This window comes from Chelmon rostratus, chromosome 6 (assembly GCF_017976325.1).
Source record: "Chelmon rostratus isolate fCheRos1 chromosome 6, fCheRos1.pri, whole genome shotgun sequence".
NCBI lineage: Eukaryota > Metazoa > Chordata > Actinopteri > Chaetodontiformes > Chaetodontidae > Chelmon > Chelmon rostratus.
Window position 1 is genome coordinate 20257742 of NC_055663.1, and position 21631 is coordinate 20279372.

A 21631-nucleotide genomic window follows, 5' to 3' on the forward strand; every position below is an offset into this window, starting at 1 on the left:
CCTCCTGGTCTGCCTCACTGCTCGTATCTCTCAACAATCCTGACCCAGAGCTAAAGATGTCCTGGACGGCTGCGACCCTCCTGGCTCTCCTCGCTGTGCTTCTTGCACTTTTCTGTGAGTCTGATGCAGGGGAATTTAGAACAGGAGTGTCTTTGGAGGGTGCAGAGTGATGATAGCGCTTTGTTTTCTTTGTATTTAATAGAGAGGTAAACATGGAAGTCTAGACTCTGTTCTAATTTAGTGCCCTCATGTTTTGTCCTCTGACCCAGTGTCTCCAGAGGCCGAATCTGCAGCTGTGCCCAGCAGCACAGGCAGCGCTAAAGACCCACAAGGTGAGGAACTGCATCGACTGCATCTCTTCCACACCCTCTCCCATCAATCCCTTTATGTTGTGAGCTGAACTCGCTCCTGCTTCCACTGCAGGTCCGCTGAAGAGGATCTTCATGAAGGAGGCCGATGCCTCAAACTTCTTCAGGCGGCGCAGCAGACGGGGCGTGAAGTCTCAGGATGAGATTAACGGTGAGTTCACTCCGGCTTTGTTTGAGTTTGGACTGAGGTCTGGTCAGCCAAGGTGGGGTTTGTTTGTGGTAATTGTTGGGATCTGTTTCTTATTATACAAGACATTTTGGCAGCAGAATTACTCTCTCACTAATTTCTTCACTGTTGTTTCATGATGGAAGTTATTATTGTGTACACTGTCGATCACCAGTTCTCACTTTATCATTAATGACTTATTATTATTCAAAAAAGCTGAGTGTGGTGTCCTCACAGTCAAGAGGTTTTGATCCAACACACCTGTCTTTAAAACTTTATGGTTTGCAAAAACTTGTTATGCAATTAAAACAAAGAGCAAATCTGCAAAAGATCTGAGATAAATCCAGCAAAAGTTTAAATATTTGAGGAATTTCCTAGAAATATGTGTAATTCTCCCAAAAACAGGATACAGCAGACTGCTGCACTCGTGTCAGCAAAATGACATTTGGCAAGAGAAAAGTGTATTAGATGTGATTGACCTGAGCAAAAGGCTCTTGATAAAGTATAGACCCACACAAAAACATCAGAAAATACACCGGACATTGATAAAACAAATCATTGATCTACAAGGTGAAAAGCACTGCTGCCAAAAAAATTGTTAAGCACTTGAATTCTACTTGAAATAAGAGATTTGTTTTTGTTCCCATCCTGAGCATTAAAAGGCACTTTATTGTAGTGGAAACAGTTTGTTCTTTTTTTGCTGTTTGTATTGACAGGGAGCAAACATGTTAATGACAGCCTGAAGGGGGTTTTTTATGGCCGTGGCGGCCAGCAGCTGTTAACAGTTTTCTGATCCCGGCCTGACCTGAGACCAGACTCGGACCTGTCTGGTCACACTCTGCTTCTTCAGCTGGAGGCTGCGGCAGGAGTCACAGGGAAGCATGGAGCTCACACACACTGACCTCAGAGTACATCATGAATATTCCCCTCACAAGTGTTGTGAAAATTCACATACTGTACAATGTTTGACATTCTCGAGTGATTTAACGGCACTGTTATGCACAGCTCTGCCAACAGGAAGGTGAGAGCCCACACCGAGACTGCTGCCGCTCTAAAATGGAGTTGTGTAACACGCTGTGGGTCTGTGTGTGTGTGTGTGTAGCAACAACAAGACACTGTGTGCAGCTAAAGCTGGGATGAAATGAACACAAAGCAGTAACACGGTGAAAAGACCGAGATGGACGAGTGAGTGGGTGAGCGGTCGGGAGGTGAATGTGGAATGTGTCGACACACGGGCAGAAAAAGGTCAGAGAAAAACCAAGTGAAAGAAGTGAGACCAATAAATTGTGCTGGCTTTGAAAAGCCTCTCCTGCTGTAAAATTACACAAAAGCACAACATCTCACTCGCGGGTCGATGAAATTTTGCAAAAGAAAGTATTTGATGGGTGTATTAGCTGTTTCTGTAGGTGGATAATGTGACGCACCGTTTTCGAGGCGAAGACACAGACAGCAGACTCTGAACAAACGCTGCTGTTTGCTGGCTTTCTGTGGAAGAAGCAGGTCTGCTGTGGCCTGGCAGGTGAAGAGAATGATGCTGTGCAAAAACAGCAGGTAGTTCCTCTCAGTACTCATTCTATTAAACGTGTTTCATCTCTGCAGCTCATCTGGAAATCACAAACCTTGTAATTCAAAACTAAGTGACTTGAGCTGCAGCTCGTGTTGAGGCCTGTGCTGGGAATGCTGGTGAAAGTTCAAAGGTCGTGACCTGGCCTTCCTATCTCAGCTAATGGCTCTTTCTAAAGTTACTGCAGTCAGCATATGAGTTTCACTGACAGTAGCTCGCCCGCACATGACAGATGAGCACTTTGACGTGTTCTGGTCTTCCTCAAACGTCCAGTCCTGCTGGTCAGTGGTCACATAATGCAGGCTGTCTGAAATCCTTGGCCTCACTGCTCTGCATCTATATTAGTACAAGCTTGGAGCCGGATCCAAATCAGAACCCTTTCCTACTAAAGACTGTAATGTTTAGACTGAAGTCTCATATTGAGCTTCTACTGGATTTGAGAATGTGTTTTTGGATGGAACCAGGACTGCAGATTTTGTCCCAAATCACTTACATTAGTACTAAACATACACAGAGGTGCATTATGAAAGGTAGAACCAAGTGCAGTGACCAGTAACTGAACCAGTCTCTTCAATGTACATGTGGATTGTGAGTTTTATATAAAGACAGTCTTGAAATTATTGAATTTGTCTACCCACATACACCTTTCTGGATGAAGTAAAAGCAGTGAGACGTGACTCATTAGACTCCTTTCCATTACTTGGGGGGTCCAGGTTTTGTGTTTTTGTGCGGATACAAGCAGCTTCTGTGAATCACAGCTTTGCCACAAACACCAGCTTTATGGAGATCACAGAAAGCAGCTTTTGTTCAGACACGGTGATTCAGATCTGTGGTATTTTTTTTAAGGTTGTAGTTTTGTGATGCTCAACAGTTATTGTGCTGCGTGTATGTGTGTCGGTAGTTGTCGGCGAGCTTTGAACTGAGACCGCGCCTCCTTTAAGATGATGATATTGATGTTCTTCTGAACGGTTTGGTCAAGCATATTAAGACTTGTGATAACTGTTGAAAAATCTGTTGTACTTGATTGAGTCGATTGAAATATGCTATGATTAAGAATCCCCAGAATGCACTGCGTTTTTCAGGTGGTTTCTATCCTTTTCAAAACTGTTTCATGTCAAGTGTTTCTCATTTTTCTGAGTTTTACACTCAGCTTTTGTCTATTACAGTTTTTCTCAAATGCTAAAACACATTTCACAAATGTTTCCTCTATGTTCCCCAATGTCTAAACACAACACCCTTTTCTAAAGCTACATAAACACAACCACACCTTCTCACTTCAAAACTCAAACTTTCACACCAAAAGAGCAGCTCAAAGCTTTCAAAAATGTATAGACTATACACATCATTACAAACTACAGCAAAACAATTGAAAACACAATGCTCAATTTGTGAGAAGGTTCTTTGTTTCATAACTGCCAATGCATATTTTTAGAAACTTTACAGTAACGGATCTTCTTAGATCTCTGTAGAGGATTAGGCATTTAGATTTATGAGTTTCATATGAAGAATATAAATCTATAGAAAATACTGCATGTACACTACTGTAACAAAACTCAATGCAAAAACAGAATCTATTGCACACAACAGTACTCTTGAAAACATGTTCAGGGTGTGTTTTTTTTTTTTTTTTCAAGTTTTTTTATTTACTTTATTCACACCACAATCACTTTGCAGCATCATGTCGCTGAGCTGCATCGGGCCACATCACCTCATCCACATCGCAGGCTATATTCTCTCTTGCCAGGCACTGCGGGAAAAAACCCCTGGAATGGGATGTCAACACAGGCCAGCTCCATTGCCCTTAGGAGGTTCTCTCTAGTGTATGGTTGTCTGTCATAAACCTTCCATCTCCACGATGAGAAGAACTCCTCTGTAGGGTTCAGGAAAGGGGAGTAGGGTGGCAGACAGACTTTTGAAAACTGGTTACTGTTGGTGGTGAACCACTCTCTGATTTGGTTTGTTCTGTGGAAGCGGACATTGTCCAAAATGATCACATAAATGGGATGTGCGGGCCCAGGATGGTGTTGTTGGTGGTCCAGGAGGATGGAAGGTGAGGAGACGTTGGGTGTTGTAAGACCCAAGGACAGCATGTCGGTGGACAGGCCCCTCCGAACCCATGGCCACACAAAGAGTCTCTCTCTTTGGCCAATGATGTTACGGCCTCTTTGCCTTCGTTTCTGCAAGTTGAAGCCAGCCTCATCCAGGAAGAGGTACTCATGATGTCTGGCCATCGCGTCCAACTGTACAGTAATATCCTCTGTGAAAACGTGAAAGTGCACAGGTGTTCTGAACAACAGTCAATCAGGTAGCACAGTGTTGTCCAGAAGTAATGTAGGCCAGTGAGCAACACAGTATGTCGTTCTGGCCAAGCTGACATCATCAATGCTCTCAAAGTTGACATTATCGGCAATGACTTTGTCTCTGATCTGGCATTTGTGGCTTTCATGTGGCATTCTTTCAACTCTAAAGACAGAAACATGTGTTGTCAATTGACATGTTTTACAATAACAACTGATTTGAAACCAATAGACTACTTTCACAGGCTTGTAAAACTGTATTGTGACAAAGAAAGCAATAGAGTACAATACCTGTTGTGTTGTCTGAATGCCCTGATAATGTTGGCCATGGTGAACCTACTCAGGTTTGGACGGACTCTTAGTCCTGCTTCAGCCATTGTCATGCCATGGACAATGACATGGTCAATGACTGTTACTCGCATCTCGTCCATACTGTGGTGCGAGGTTTTCTTGCTCTTCCTCCTGGGCCTTCTCCTCTTCCCCGTTGGCCTGCTCCTCTTCTTCCATGGCCAGCTCCTCTCCCTCCTCTGACTTGAATTCCTCTTCCCCTGACTCTGCCTTTATCCATTGTGCTTGTTTGGAATCTTCAGCAAACTGTGCACTCTGAATTTGCTTTTATACATGTGGTCACAGCATTAGCAACGCGTGTCTTCAATTTTGAGTCGTTGTGTGTAATGAATGACGCCAGGTATGTTCATTGTGTTCAAATATTGCTGACTGTGGCAAGCATTTTGCATCACATGAGCTTTCATTTGAGAATATGAGCAGAGTTCTTTTGCAACTTGCGTTTTAGCAAAGAAAAATGTGTTTAGATTTATGACAACGGAGGTTTGTGTTTAGTGAATTGTGTCTTCATGTGAAACGTGTTTATGATATTGGCAAATGATGGCTAGATTTAGTAAATGTGTTTAGACAACTGGTCATTTGGTTTTGTGTATTGGCTTTTGTGTTTTAGCATTTGAGAAAAACTGTAAAAGAGGACCGAATTAAAAAAAATGTGTGGTTATGCAAATCATTGAATTTTTCCTACAGCTGATACACCGACTCCTGATGTCTCTGTGTATTTTCATTTAAAGTCAGTCATTTTTAAAGCAGCTGTTTTATACACTGTCTCTGTCTGCTTCATCATCAGTGGGTTAATATGACAATAAACAACTGAATCAAAGATGTTTATCACTGTACACTCCGTTAGTTCATCATCATCCCACTCTGTGCTTGCAGCTGAGCAGAGGCAGATTCTGGCTGCAGATGAACGAAAGAGAGAGTTTCACGAGGAGAAGAGGAACGAGTTTGAGAGCTATGCTGAAGAGGAGCACGATGGTACGCAAACCCTGGCTTCTGATGAAGCTGAGCAGGACGAGTTGGTTCACTCAAACCGGCTCATTCACCCACTAAAACTGTCTTTATCTGCCAGAACAAGACGAGAGGACCAGAGAGAGCACCGAGCAGTGGAGGGAGTTTCACTACGACGGGATGCATCCTCCCCAAGAGTACAACCGTCACTCCATCTGAGACTGAGAGGAGGGAGGTGAAGCCGCAGGCTGACTGTGAAGAAACACAAAGAGGCTTTTCTCCGTAGACCTTGACAGTCATGCAGAAGACACGTCAGCCACAGAATGATGACTGCTTTTAACCTCATGTTGCTGACACTGGCTTTATTTGTTTGGACTGCCACAGATCCCACAACTGTTTGTGTAAAAGTAATACTAATTGCAAAAGTTTCTCAAATTCTTTTTCATCAAAATCTTCATCTTTTCTTATTAAAACTCAAAATGTAGGAAGGAATTGAGAGGTCAGCCTTTCCCTGTGCCACAAACTGGGCCTGCTCATTTAATGAATGTGACAAAATACAGAAATAACTCAAAAACATTGTTACTACACAGAATAAGAAAATAACTTATGCTTTATGAGTTATTAGGCCATGGAAGAACAAAATATATATCCTTTACTTTTAGGACTGCAGCTAACAAAAAACTACTGAAAAATGCCATAATCACAATTTTCCAAGCTGGCTAAATTAAATCACTTGTTTTGTCCAACCAACAACAACAAAATTTAAAAAAAAAAAAAAACAAAAAAAAACAGAGACACATATGTCATTTACCATGTTAGTGGACAGAAGAAGAAAACCAGCAAATATTTACATTTGAGAAGTTGAAACCAGTGAATTTTTGACTGTTTCATTTAAAAATCACATATAAAGTAATGAGCAAAGAATCAGTATGTTGTCCTAAATAGAGAAGTTACTTGGTGTCAATTAAAGGCCATGAGATTCATGTTAAACATTTTCTGAATTAATTTTTAAAAAACTGCAAAAACAGAAATCCAGATAGACAAATTCTAGATTATGGAGGGGTGGTACTTTATAAAATGTTCTGTCAACACCATCCACAGATGCAGAGCTGATGAAAATCCACTGTCTTTAACAGCTGAGGATTCTGAGATCCCAAACAGAAGTAATGCATCATTTTATATAGCAGACTTCTGCCACAGGTCATCAGCTCAAATTCATGTTTATCACCCAACTGTCTACAATTGGGAAACGCCATGAATTATCCAGCTGTTAAAACAATGTTAAGTATGGGTTCAGGGTCTCCTTAAATAGATGTGCAATGATTTCTAAACACATGACCAGAAGCAGAATAAGTGTGAATATACTGTTTTTACTGATATATCCTGTATTTACTATATATTTACTTACTTGTGTAGTTAAATCGTCTGACACAATCATTTAACAACCTGTATTCAGTAACACTGTAAGAAATGTGTATAAACTAACTTGACATTTACTCCCTGTTAAAGAAGCGACGACACATGCAAACAAGCTTCTTTTTTAATACACGAATCTCTACAACTCCAAAGCACATTTCTGCAACAATATGTAATACATGCATACCGAGGGGCTTTCAGTGCTTCATATTTTGCTTTCTCTTCATCTTATTGGGGTCAAAAATATAGGGAAGACAAATAAAAAAACAATAAACACTCAAAACCCAACCTAACTGTGTTGTTGAGATCTGTATTTACAGTAAGTAGACGCTCAAAGTCAATATTCACCACAACATTTTGAGATAATTCAAGATGGCAAAGCCCTCCACATCGGGAATGTTCTGCTGGAATGTTCATCTCTTCCCCATTCATGTAGAGTGATTGAAAATTAAATAGAAGTACCACAGAGAAAACACAAAGTCAGATCCCTTCTCTTCTCTGTGCAACAGCCTCAAGAGAGCAAGCGGGAGAGAGAAGGAGAAAGAGGCTTTCTGCTAAATTCAACAGGCTGGTATGAAAGCACAGTGATTAAACACAGAGTGAGTGAGCTGTTTCCAGACCAGCCACTTGGTGAGCGGAAGCAGAGCACGATAATACAACTACTGAACTGCACGCTACTGATTCGACGATGCCGCGATGGGTGCAACCGAGATACATTTGCATTCATTTGTCATTTTTCACTGCAGACATTAACGCGCACTTTACCGACAAACCCTTACTTTAACTCCAAATGTTTTTAAAGGGAAAACAATCCAATCAGAATGAGTTTTATTACACTCATACAATCAATAATGATGGATTTAAAGAAGGAAAGCTGTCAAACTCTCCCAATGGCACATTAGAATAATATGCAGCATTCGGAGGTTTTTACTTTTCAGCCATTTCACCCTCGGCGGTGTGTGATCACTCGGAGAGTGGGTTTGGTTAGCTTCATGTTGGAGCACATCCCTGAGAGGTGGTCACACAGCAACAACACGTGGTTGCCCTCCTGTGGTCGAGGAGGACTTCACAGTCACATCAAAATCAATTCATCAAACAAAACAGCAATTAACAACTATTAGATACTGTCTTCATCATTCGATTCAATAGCTTTTCAGTCCAGTCTAATAACACATTTCCACATTTCTGCAAGTGACAGTCTTACAAAAAAAGTCAGCATATATTGTACGAAAATAAATAATCCAATACATTAGTGCAATGCACTGGCCCACTCAGCGATCACAGCTGTGATTGAAGCACACTGTCCTGCTCATGTTTCACACACACACACATACATAAAAGCAAAGAGGAAAGACATACTGTCACACTGTTGGGCGTTATTACGCTGGCGAGCCATTGGAGCAAATTACCACAGCAAATTAACAAGAGCTGTCAAAACGACAAAGAGTTCAGAGTGCAGATGATGCCACAATTATTTACCACAGCTTGAAGCTTATATTTCACTTGCATAACATGACTCCACTCAACGGTTCCGGGCAGGATATTTACACAAGGCATACAGTGGAGCGTGCTCGTCTCCACACGCTCGCAGTCCAAAATGATAGCAGCTTCTATAAAGAGTTCCCTTTAGTGTGGCACTTCCAGACCAGCTGCTTGTTTGTCTGCCAGACAACCATGATCCAGGCTGAACATGGCTTCCACAACTTCTGGTGAGCATCTTCCCCCCTGTGCTTCCAGGTCTGTATGACAGTGGGAAGGGAAGCAGCGCGGTGCCGTGCTGAGCCGTGGTAAATGGAGCTGAGCCAACGCTCCTCAAATTCCTCCCGTGGTTTGGCAGAGACAGATGGGGAGGTTGCGGGATGGGCAAACTGGGCGACGACGTTGAATCACGGGATGGTTTTATCCCGTCTCAAAGCTCTGTGGTCTCCCAGCTCACCTCCCGCGGAACCTGGCGTCATTTAGTCCCAGTGTGGATGACGGTAACAGTGGAGGGTCGTGGCCGCGAGGCCTCGGCCGCCACCGATGGCTCCTCTCCCACCGGAGACTGGACGTCAGAGTCCTGATTGTACACTTTCACAGCAGACGGCAAAGGAGCTATTGGGGGGCCTGTGGGAGATAATATAGGTTCAGCAATTAATGCAATTTTCAGCCTTGAATTAACACTCATGTGATGCTCCAGTGAATATTTACAGCAGCAGCGTGGCACATGTGGGACTGAGTCGCAATTAAACTACAGGGGCCTTGTACACTGTAACGAATTAACATGTGTGACTCATTTATGTGTTTTTTAATAGGTTGTGGACAGCAATGGAGGTCTCTGACACAGAGGATGTCTGAGCTGCACAGACAAAACTGTACGATCAAATCATTGTTGGTTTATTGATAGCAAGACAAAATATACAATACATTAACCAGGCTTATTTATTCTTTGAAATAGTAGACACATTACTGAGTATCAGTAATAGAAATAATACTGACCTATTTCCATCACAACTGAGCAAACTATCTGTGGATGAAAACTATGAGACGTGGCTGAAAGCCTAGGAAAAAGCTAGTACGTTGACCCTGAGTTAAGATTACTTTATCGAACATGTGCTGTTGTCAATCACAGCGTATTGCACTACAAAGGGAGCTAATGAACATACTGAGAGTGCAGATAATATGGGTTTTAACTGCCAATTAATCTGCTCTTTAGTTTTCTGCCTGGCTGCTTAAGTCCATTAAATCAACATAAATGATATAATACAAAGCAAATCAGAAAATTCTCACATTTAAAAAGATGAAAACAGCGAAAGTTTTCAAGCTTTTTTGTCTGATAAAACGAGTTCCGTGTTTAATAATGGAGATTAAACGGCACCAGAAACATCACGACCACATGGCTCGTGTCAAACTCTGTTTAGTCCGTTTAATTGAAAATTACACCTCAAGAGCTTTTTAAACAGTCACCAATTATCTGAATGGAGACGGCGACAGAGTGACCGGAGCTCAGCTGGGCGTGTTCGCAGAAGTTGGACATGTTTGCATCTACAGAGAGCATCTGAAGTGTCACTCACAGTCCTTCAGGGAGAGCGGGGTGCAGTCCACAGACTGGCTCTTGGCTGGAGCGCGGCTCTGAGGGCCGGACACGGAGTTGGAGTTGTGAATGTTGCTGCCAAAGCTGGTGCCCAGCTGCAGGCGCCTCATGTGGCGGATCACAGCTGTCGCATTAAAGGCTTGCTGTGAAGACAGGGTGTAAACCGACAAGAGTGAAACCAGAGGCAGATCCCAGGAGGCACAACCACTAGACCTTTTGCTTTTCAAAAAAGACGGAGAATACCGTGTGTGTTTAGTAATATTTGAGACCTGAGAGAGGTAAAGTCTTATGTGCTCACCCTCCATTTGCTTTTGGCAAAGTTCTTCCGCATCTGTCGACTGACTGATTCGTGTATGTTCTTGCAGAGAGCAGTGTCTCCAGCAATCCTGAAAATTGAAGTCAAGTCCTTTCAGATCATGTAAATTACAATTCACACATACAAACACAACACTGCCTGAGCCATTTCTATTTGTATGTGTAAAAATCGTCCTGATGCTGTTTTCTATTTGCTCAGATCACTTATTTATTTATCATTGATTGATGGGTCGATGTTTTTTTACAGGCGCGCACACACTGTATCACTTCCTTTCACATTCATCATAATATCTCTGTATGAAACCTTGTCAATGAAAGCCATTTCTCTCTGTTATGATACCTGTTACTGGTGTCACAAACCACATATTTGAATCAGAGCGACCACCTGCCCAGAACCCAACAGGCCCATTACCGGCTAACAGACCCATTCATATTGGCCACCTCGGCCGGAGACAGCGGCCCACGCCGGCTCGCTCTCGTTAGCTCCCGCTCAGGCCTGGGAAGACATCCTAATTGTTCATTAAAGCTTCCACATTCTTCAAGGATCCTTCAAGAAGCCAGCCACTAATTGGCAGCCATTTATTCAGCAGATTTCTCTCTGAGGGCTGGCGGCGCCGAGCAGAGGTGGGTTCGCGGCCTGGAGCCATGGCGACAGATGACCGTGGGAGGACATGCTCTCCATGACAAATGCGTAAGCCTGGCAATCTGCGTCATACTGCTGTTTAATCGCACCGAGATGTGTGGTTCCCTGTGATTGTCTGGTTGAGGCGCAGTGTGGCGGTGGTTTGTTTCTCACCAAGGGTGCTGAAGAGCCTGGTCACATGTGAATCTCTTCTCTGGGTCCTTCTCCATTAGGCAGCTGATGAAGTCTTTGGCTGTGGAGGGAATTGAAAAGGTCAAGAACACGTCCAGCTGAGAACATGTTCCGCCGCAACGAAGGACTTCAATCTTTTTGATGCTGTGATGTTTTAATCTACAGGTCCTGCAATTTCTAGAACAATGTCCTAATTCATGGAAAGAGCTAGATTAGAGATTTAGAGATCCCTCATTTGAATTTTTAAGGTGGAAATCTACCAAAAAAAAAAAAAACTGTCCTTTTGAGGATCCCTTTTAGAAATTCTTTGAACTCTGGATATAGATGACCACCTGATTATCATATATTTATTAGGAAAATGGAAAATGTGTTGCATTGGGAAAATAAGGATTAGATAAAGGATTAAACATGTGCAAAAACCCCTAAAATAGGAAAACTAGGAAGTTCAAAAATAAAAACGACCTATTAGAGCAATTGGAGGTTGAAAGGAGAAAAACAAAGCATTATTTTGGTTTGCATTAATCATATCTTTTTGACTTGTTGAAATAACCTTCCATTGCCTTTTTCCATTATTATTAGAAAACTTTGGGACCTACCACCTAGAATAAAGTGTTACCATTGATTAAAAAACAAACAAAAAACATGCAGTGCACACACACAGACACAAACAAATACGTCACAGCTCACCGGAGTCTGATATGTCATCCCAGTAGGGCGCGTCAAACTCGTAGTCTGCCTTGAGAATCTGCTCAAAGAGCTTCGAATCATTCTCGTCATAGAAAGGAGGGTAACCGCAAAGCCTGAGAAGATGAAGATGGATGATTACACAACAACAGTGAGTGTGTGAGTGCCGTCATGCAGCCGATGTTAGAAACTTTAACCCAAATCTAAAAGGATTTGCTGTGGCCTAATCTCATTCACTGGCAGTTTGATTTTTCATATAGCATGCAACAGGAGACGGTTCAGAGGGATTATAGACATTGCATGAATATTAAGAGGGAAAAAAGTGGGATAAAAACAGTCCATTTTCATATGATATGGAAAAAATAGACATGCAAACTGTGAATCTACAACATAAATTCACAAGGTTATTCAAGCCATAATCTTGATTATGAAACAGTATAAATTAGTCTATTACAAAAACCATGCAGAAGCCTCATTTGTGACAGCATTAGAAGCTCTTTCATCTAATTACCTTAAAATTCATCACACCTAACGAATGGATAACAACACCAGGGATTTTCTCTTTGCTAACAAGCGACACCGCTTAATTAGGTTGGCAGCTTTCCACTGGAAGCTTTATAGGCTCTGTCAAAGAGGAACAGTCGCTGTCTGCATCTCTCAGACTGACGGTCCAGCAGCCAAACACAACTCAAAAAACACAACAAACACGGCAGCTAAACACAACCCACGTTGTGTTTTAGGTGCCACATTGCTTTGTTTTCATGTCATCTTCCATATGAATCTGATTTTACTATTTTAGCAATGTTATGCTGTGGCTCTGGGGATGATGTCGATCCAGAGTGAAATATCTTAATAACAACTGGACGACTCCCATTAAATTTTGTGTCGACATTCATGGCACCAGAGGATGAACCCCTCTGAATTTGTTTGATTTTTTTCATCTAGCTAGCGCTAACATGAGATTCACAGTTTTGTTTTTTAGCAACATATCTCAGCAATAGTGTGACGGACTACCTTGAAATTTCAACTGATGCTAACTAAGCTAAGACATTCCCATCAGCCTCGGCAGTGTTTTGTGCTGATTAGCAAATGCTAGCATGCTAACGCACCAAACTAAGCTCCAAATCCATATGACATAATAATTCTATACAGTATATAATACATAATCATCATGGTGTAGTGTTTTAGCATACATTTTTAGTATACAAAAATGTCAGACATGTTTAACCATTATATACCAACAGGAAATTATACAATATGTGCCTCACAAATAGACCTTGAATGTTTTTACGATATAATGTTATATGTCATATGAACATGCTACATACTAAAAACATGCATTTAGTATGTAGTATGTGTTTGGGACAAGATGGTAGCACCTGCTAAACATCAACATGCTAGCATTTTTATTGTGAGTATGTTAGCATGCTAATGATTTAGCCTAGTTCAAAGTAGCTACTGTCTCACAGAGCAGCTAGCACGGCTATACTAACACGGCTATTTTTCAATTCTGATGTTATTTCTTTTATGATGTTTGTGTGATTGTTGTTGGTTGGTACACTCTTGATTCAGACTTTTCTAATCTGTGTGAGTGAGGTTTTCCTGGTGGTTTCTTATCTGAATGAGGATTTCCTGTTTAAATAAAGTACATTAAAAAACACACAAAATAAGATGAATTTAATGACTTTGGTTATATTCAGAAGTGAGCACTTACAGAATATAAGCGATGACCCCAATAGACCAGCAGTCCACAGCTTTGCTGTAGGGCTTCTGAGCTAAAACCTCAGGAGCTGGAAGAATGAAATATTTTTTTAAATATTCATCTAGAGGAACAATGCAAACTGTTTTCAACAATTTACCATAAAACAGAGGCTGGAGAAGAATGTGAATGTCTGCCTGCGGCAGATGGCTAAGGTTATCCTGTGGCTGCTGGCAGATTAGATTAGATCATGTTTAGCCAACTAGTGGATCTAATTATCTCAGAGGAAGTTTCCACCAGAGCTCAGAGGTCATCCTCACCCACGTATCCCGGAGTCCCACAGGCGGTAGCCATGACGTCTCCCGTTCCCTCCATCTTTGACAAGCCAAAGTCACTGATCATGATCTTTGATTCATCATGTGGACTGAAGTAAAGCAGGTTCTCAGGCTGGAAATAAGAGGATAGAGTCGAAATGTGTGTTCATATGACCTATCAGACAAAATATGAAACATAATCCCCTGGATTTGTCATTCAAGAGTTGGGGGGAGTTTTACAGCTCATCCAAGAGGCTTCATCAGTTTTACAGAGAAGGCAAATCTCTGGCATTTAACCTGTGTGGGTGATCCCCTGCAAGCGCTCACGTAATATCCGTCACACAGGTTAAATAGCAGGGATTTCCCCTGTCAGTAAGACGAAGGAGGTCACGTCAACAACAAACGCAGCCGATGCTGTAAGTAAATACGTCTGATTGGGAATATTAAATACTGCTGTACCTTTAGGTCTCTGTGCACTATGCCCATGGAGTGCAGGTAGTTGACTGCGTCCAGAACCTGCCGAATGAGCCTACTGGCATCCATCTCTGTGTAGAAGCCTTTCTCCACGATGCGGTCGAACAGCTCACCCCCAGACACCCTGTCAACGCACACGCATGTTCATTGTAACTTCAGTGTCTAATCAAAAGTTTGCACTTTTGTAGCCATTTGTACCTGATTTTGTAGAGCTTTTGTTTGTTCTGTGCTTCCTCTGTAGGAGGTGTTTGATTGATTTAATTCAATTGCCATTTTAAGGCTGCATTTAAAATCAGTCAGTGCCCACTATTTCTCACATGCCATTGTGATTTTTGAGACTTTTTCAAGTTACTTTGCAGTGTTTGCAGCTCATGTACCAGCAATTCTTCTCAGCTACTCAAAATCGCAACGACACAACAAGTGAGTCATATTAAGTTGAACATCAATCATGAGTATGCGGCTGCTTTCAGACGACTGGCAACGAACATTTTTATAAGTGAGACTTCAAAGCAACATTATGCACCTTGCAGAGGTACAATGAGGGCAGAAAATCGCCGCCTAAATTGCTGGTGCATTAGTCACAAACACTGTGAAATTAAGTGGTGAGGGGAAAGGCCTCTGAAATCATGATGACAAATGTCTCTCACAGGAAAACGGTATGGCACAGAGGAACAGTTGTCACACGTACACCTCCGCAAACACTGACTGAAATGCAAGATATTTGCAAGATAAATAACACAAAAATTACCATTAAGTTGAATCAACAGCTAAGAGTTTACAGGAAATTACCTACTCCCTTTCTTGCCAAGAAATAGATGAGAAGATTGATACCTCTATCATGCTGGTATGATCAATACATGCCTCTGTCCATTAATAAAAACTGTTTATCAGTGTGTATAATCAGTGCCAGAACAAGCTGTGGTCTTCACACACGCACAAAAAAACATTCCATTATCATATGTAATTCTCTATATTTAATGTAGGAGAATGCATCTTGCACAGAAGTCCTTTGCCTAATACTAGGCAGCTTTAGATGTAATATAACTGGCTTTCAAAACAATCTGGAATAAACATTCAACCAGGCTGTAATTTAGCAATATTTGGTTGTTCTGATAGGACAACCAAATATTTTCTTTCAACCAAACGCAGGCTGTCGAGGCAGGCACGGCTGCAGCAGCAAAATGAATATGCCTAATCTGGAACTCTCCATTGTCTCCATGTTTCAAGAGGTGGCTCAATGACATGCTTCCTATTGCTAAGATGGAACAATCTCGTTTAAGCAAAAGGAGCTCACAAAACCATTTCCTGAGGGTACAGAAACCGTTTTTGACATTGCTTGATCAGACCTAACCCACTTATGTGTGTTTTTCCTTAAATTCTCTATTCTCTTGGTAGAGGGAGTAGTCTCTGCTAATTTTGCTGCTGATTGGTGGTTTTGGATCTGGATGTGAATCCCCTGTTTTTCTTTCTGTTATTTTGTGTAATGGTACTGTATGCTTTATGTTTATTGTGTGTAATTGTTTGTATCGTTAAAAAGTTTAAAACAAAATAATAATAAAAAAAAGTTATGTTTCAACATCTATATAAAAGATGGAGCGACTTTGTAGCCACATTGTCACAACCAGTCCGCTTCCAGCCGGCGACCTTTGTTGCATGTCTACTTCTCTCTCTGTCGCCTACTAAAGGGATAAAATGCCACAAAAACTTTATGTAAAAGCTTATGTTTTACTGATTGGTCAAGACCTTTGTGACTCACTTGAATGTCTCTTGATTATCCTCTCAGTTCACGCCTGACAAATCGTGTCTAAGGAGTTGATCTGCAGGCTCTCCACTTCCAGGTAAGACCGTTCTTGACGGCACTTTTTGACACTTGACAACACCCAAAATGTGGCCTGCAACAGACTCGGTAAGCCTTATTTTTAGCCTAGCTGCTTGCGGTGAACACCTTTACTATGATGTTCACACATAATAACACACATAAATAGCCAAGACTGCCTCACTTGACAATGCACGTCCTGCATGTCGCAGCTGAAGCAACATATCATACAGCCCTAATGCACAAGCTCATATGTAATGTGTAGCTAGTCCACCAAATGAACCCCATTAAAAGCACAGCTTGTTTTTACAATTTTTTGTATGGAATAAACAAAAAAGATAGCTGTAGGCTAGCTGTTTCCCCCCACTTCCAGTCTTTATGCTAAGCTAAGCTAACTGGCAGTATTATATTTATATGAGAGCGGTATCGGTCTTCTCATCTGACCCTCAGATAAGCATCATCATATCTTGTTCATCTTCCAGGCATAAGTGTATTCACTCAGACATTCATCTGAGGGCAAAAAATGCCCCAAGGACACTACAGACGCAACACGTTATCAAAATGATGGGTTAAATGGGAGACAAACAGTGTGGCGGCCTGATGTACTTACAGCTGCATTATGAGGTACAGGTGGTTTGAGCTCTCGTAGATGTCTTCCAGAGCCACGATATTCTCATGCTTTATCCTGCAGAGGAAGAACAGAAAATTCACTTTGCATGCTGTCAGCCTGTGTTCATTTCAGCACAGGCCTCTAATGAGGAGCAATTAGCCTTTTCTTTTGATAAAATGATGCCCTGCCAACAGACAACGGAACATTTTTTGCTTTCTATGGCAGCACTTTGCCTGTGTTTAGACTCTGTGTGTGTCTGTGTAGACATGTGTATGTTCACGCTTGTCAAAAATGAACCTGGCAAAGCGTATGCTTCACACAGGGGAGAAAACCTTTTGTGTGCAAGCGAGAGCAGGGGGATTCTTAGAGGATGCTAATCAGTGAGTCATGAAGCGGCAACCCCCATAAGCAGGAGCACCTGAAGAAAATAATATAGGATGGATCACGACGCCGGGAGTCTGTGTCCAGGCAACCAACCAACAAGGTTTTAATATTTAAAAAGAAAACCTCTGCAAGGAGAAATGCATATGACAGCGTGTTCACAAGGGCAGGTGGCTGAAAAGGAAAAGGTGGGGGTGGAAGAGGAGGAGGCGGGGAGAGTCTCAAAGGAGCAAACAACCTTCACAACTTCCTTTCTAAGTCCAGAACGAAAATGAGGTTGCAGTTTGAGAGCTGCTAGACAAACAAAGCCAAGCAAGGAGTATGAAGAGAAGGAGAAAAGAGAGAGAGAGAGAGAGAGAGAGAGAAAAGGAGGAAGTCAAAGGATAGCAACTGTAACCAGGCAACTACACCCAACAGCTGGCATGATCACTTCAAGAGTGACTGATAACTGAGCTTCTCTGGGGAATTATTACCCATCAGGGCCTGGAGGAGGATGAAGTGTCACCTGGTGTCAATGCAATCCTATCATACCCTGTGTAGGTGTGTGTGTGTGTGTGTGTGTGTGTGTGTGTGTGTGTGTGTGTGTGTGTGTACACAGTGAAGACCCAAAATGGTGGATGGGATGGGATTCGACAAGGAAGTCACTTAAGCCTGACAATGACTGTTAAATAAACTGAGTCGCGCCGGCACCCCAACTCTGAGTCATTACTCGGAGAGGAGAGAGACACAGACGCTTCCCCGAGGACGCCGCGAGCTGGTGACCCTTTCTGAAGTGGCATTCTTCTTCTGCAAACTCCCCCGCGGCCTAGTCATGCAGCACCTACCTCCTGAGCACGGCGATTTCATTTTCAATGCTCATCTCCTTCCCCTTCAGCGCTTTTTTCGGGATGCACTTGATTGCGACCATCTTTCCTGTGTCCTTCTCCCGAGCCATCACCACTTCAGAAAACGCACCGCTGCAACAGAAAAAGAAACATGTTAGGCCTGCTTTATATGCGCTCGGGCAATATTGACACAGAAAACCTATCGTCTGCGAGTAGACGGAGGGCACTCAGAGGCAGACAGGCCAGTGTACACAAACAGCATATTGTGAATATTTACTGAGAACTGGCAAAGTCCCCGACTTTGGCCAACAGCCTTCTGTGTTGGCTTACGCTTGGTGCCCGTGCGCAGCCAAAAGCATGGCAAACACTTTTAAAACCTCTAGAAAAACACCCATTTAGGACGGCAGATAGCGTGTCTTCCTCAGGCCATCTGCCTCCATACATGAGAGAGCCTTTAAAAACAAATACGGAATTAAGGGAATATTTGCTCAAGCAATCTGTACCAGTTGCCATGATACCACAGTCAGTCCACCTTAATAAATCTCGCTGAGCAGGCGGCATGATTGCTTTTCGCCCCCCTCTTCTTGTTTTCATCACACACCTCCACAGGCACCTTCTCCCCCTGTGCACTGTCAGCAGGGTTTGACATGAAGATGTTTAAGAAAAATTTTTAAACAGATGGTTGATTTGAAACTCTCTGGGTCATGTTCACTGGACCAAAACAAGTAATATGATTTAAAGGACTACAATAATCCACTCATGAAGGACGAAGGCCATAATACATCAGCAGACATTAAACAGTAAACTAAGCCTATAGTGCTGAGATTCTCTGTTCTCTGAGTTTTTGTAGCACTATTGTCCCTCTCCAGTTCATTTTGCATCACCTCTTCTTCTTACAAAGCCATGTGTTGTCCTCCACTATAGCTCTCTTGGTTTAAAATGTTCTTTTTGACCTTTCTGCATGTTCCCTTCTTCCTTTAACCGCTGTTCTCATTTTGGCTACTTTATTTTTACTGCTGTTTTCAACCTAAATGAGTGGGTTGACATGGCCAACACAATACTTGCCCAGCCACAGGGCCTTTCAGTTACAAATGGCATGTAATAGATTACATCAAAGGCACATTGCAGTCCTGGGAACAAGGTCAGTTTCTCCAAACAGTTTATTAACTGAAAATTGCAGTCCAGCGGTTCTTGTTGGAGTGGACGCCAGAAGAAATCTCTTTCTTGCTTGCAGCCAGAAGTATCTAAAAGAAATATTCATCCTGTCTCTGTGATTTAGCACAGTTATACTGTACTAAAAAAGCAATCAACTTCTAACCCAGACATTTTCATCACCTCTTTAGTAATCTCTTGACAACAGGGGGGAAAAAAGCCTGGGAAATATGAAAATGGCCCAAACCACCTCCTGCATTTGTTTCCTTCTTTTAGACACAAGCTTTAATTTGTGAAATGAGTGTCTTACTGGATCGTCGTCAGTTATACAAATGTTAAACTGGCATAGAGAGAAACACTTGAAGAGATCCACAAAAGGGAAGACAGCCGGCATCAAAAGGCCCGTTAATGTTTTCAAAGTGTAATCAGTTCCTCCCAACAGGCTCTAAACTCAGCAGCGCTCACTGCGCTAAGTCCCACCGAGGCCATCAAATCCACGCTAATCCCTCACTCCACTACCGCACAGGGGGGTGGGGGGTAGATCAGAGCCACATCAACACAGACTGCACAAACACACTACCTGATCACAGAGCCCGGCCCCAGGTGTGATGAGGCAAACATCAACTCACTGCAAACATACAGGAGCCAGAGGCCTCGGAGCGTACGTCCTTCTGACTTTGGCCTCATTCTGACACATGATGGGGGACAATATGCAGATTCAAGGGCTTGTGTAAGTGAGGGAGTTGGTGCACCACTTGCTGGCCTGTTACAGCACTATCTTCCCACCGCAGCTGTTGCCGTGAGGACAATGAGCATCATTTCTATTCAGCGCATGCGACCGGTTTCCACAGCTGTGTGGACATTAGGAAAAGTACAAAATTCCCCCACCGGCAGGCTGAGCCTGTCAAGCGACTCTCTTGCAGTGTTTCAGAGCACGCTTTCTGCAGCAGGAGACACGCGATGATGAAAACCACAGGAAGCCCGGGAACTCACTGAGAGGGCGGTTAGAAAAGCATAGCAACATTTCTGTCCCCCTGCTCACCACATTGACAAGCAGCGACATCACTTCCTGTGAATGACAACACGACAGGATCCGAGACTGTGACTTTCCTCGCTCTGTCAGTGCATGAGGCATGACAAGCTGTGTTGCAAGCTCTGAGAGAATTCAATCTATTCAGTCGTAATTCACAGGAGAGAAAAGGTGCGATGTCCGCTAGAGACATGCATATGGTGATGCTTCTGCCCACATGCTGTCTGCACATATATGCATACACACAAAGATACAATAACCCATGCACAACAATCACACACAACGCTGAAACCATTAGTCGATCAAAAGAACATTAATCAGAGGCTATTTTGATAAGTGATTCATCGTTTCTGACGTTTTTCACCAAACACTTGCTGGTTCCAGCTTTTCAAATGTAAGACTGTGGTGTTTTTCTTTGCCTAAGAGGATAGTAAATTAAAAACATTTTGGGACTATTAAAGCAATCTGAAGACGCCACGTCCCACGCTGTGAGGAGAATTCTTCACTACACTTAAATATTTCATAGACTGAACGATTAATCGCTAATGAAAATAACGGCTAGTTGCAGTGCTGCCTAACTCAGCAACCTGTGTAACACCATATTCATTTCTGGGATTAATCCTAGATGTGATCTGGTGCAGCATTAAGTGATGAGAGACAGCTCCATCTAAATTGGACCCTTTGCTGAAGCTCTTCTCAATCTGTTACGCAAGATAAATATGTTTGCATGGCTGCAAAATGTTTCTGACCTGGTGTCACAGACTGCACAATCAAGTCAGCATGCTGACTCACTCGCTTGAATAATAATAGCGGAATTTTAAGTTCTTCCCAGAGCCACAGAGCTCCCTCTTCACGGCTCTTGGATGACAGAATGAGCTGCGTGTGTGTGACAGTCTGCAGTCACACACCACCACACTATGTTCAGGACGGCAAAGCCAAGCCGGCTGACTAATGTGACATGTGAATGTGGGCTGTTCTCTGTGTGAAACCTGTGGCTGATGCTGCAGATGCAAAAGCGAGCAACCATCATGAGAACTTTTTCGGGCCGTGACCTCAGTTGGCCGTCCCTGCCGAATATGAAATCCAGGGCAGTATTGATGGAGGGCGTTTGTTTTGATGGAGGGAGGCTGGGGGTCTCAACCACAAAGTCTGGCCTATTGACATTCACAGGTGGTGCATGTTTTGTGGTGCTGCTGAGTAATCACTCTGAATCATCTTGTGTAAGATGCATTACAGCGGCCCGTTACGCAACATATGGGATGGAAAAGTCAGGACTTAATCCAGGTAGAGCTCCCGCCGGTGTAACCTACAGCGTTCAAAGTCACGGAGCAATGACAGCTT

The 21631-nt window shown here is 42.7% G+C and overlaps 2 protein-coding genes across 2 annotated transcripts in view; one reads left to right on the plus strand and one right to left on the minus strand.

The window, feature by feature from the left end:
* On the plus strand, positions 1–6378 carry ucmab (upper zone of growth plate and cartilage matrix associated b). Its single transcript, XM_041938735.1, has 5 exons — positions 1–114; positions 270–332; positions 424–519; positions 5617–5715; positions 5810–6378. The coding sequence occupies exons 1-5, from the start codon at positions 57–59 to the stop codon at positions 5905–5907; spliced, it is 414 nt and encodes a 137-aa protein (XP_041794669.1). The 5' UTR covers positions 1–56; the 3' UTR covers positions 5908–6378.
* Positions 6097–21631, minus strand: part of LOC121607782 (calcium/calmodulin-dependent protein kinase type 1D-like) — a 22962-nt gene continuing 7427 nt past the window's right edge. Inside the window, exons 2-11 of the mRNA XM_041938734.1 lie at positions 18109–18240; positions 16904–16978; positions 14463–14601; positions 14010–14136; positions 13705–13780; positions 11994–12106; positions 11289–11367; positions 10476–10563; positions 10158–10320; positions 6097–9210 (exon numbers count right to left, since the gene is read on the minus strand). Of these exons, the coding sequence (XP_041794668.1) occupies positions 9059–9210; positions 10158–10320; positions 10476–10563; positions 11289–11367; positions 11994–12106; positions 13705–13780; positions 14010–14136; positions 14463–14601; positions 16904–16978; positions 18109–18240 (1144 nt within the window). The 3' untranslated portion in view covers positions 6097–9058. The remainder of the gene's footprint in view (positions 9211–10157; positions 10321–10475; positions 10564–11288; positions 11368–11993; positions 12107–13704; positions 13781–14009; positions 14137–14462; positions 14602–16903; positions 16979–18108; positions 18241–21631) is intronic.

What these genes read in the sequence shown, in the direction of transcription:
- ucmab (XM_041938735.1), top strand. Translation starts at nt 57, where the DNA reads ATGTCCTGGACGGCTGCGACCCTCCTGGCTCTCCTCGCTGTGCTTCTT. An exon ending in GTCTCAGGATGAGATTAACG is followed by an intron (nt 520 to 5,616) that starts GTGAGTTCACTC and finishes CTGTGCTTGCAG; the next exon opens with CTGAGCAGAGGCAGATTCTG. An exon ending in TGCTGAAGAGGAGCACGATG is followed by an intron (nt 5,716 to 5,809) that starts GTACGCAAACCC and finishes TTTATCTGCCAG; the next exon opens with AACAAGACGAGAGGACCAGA.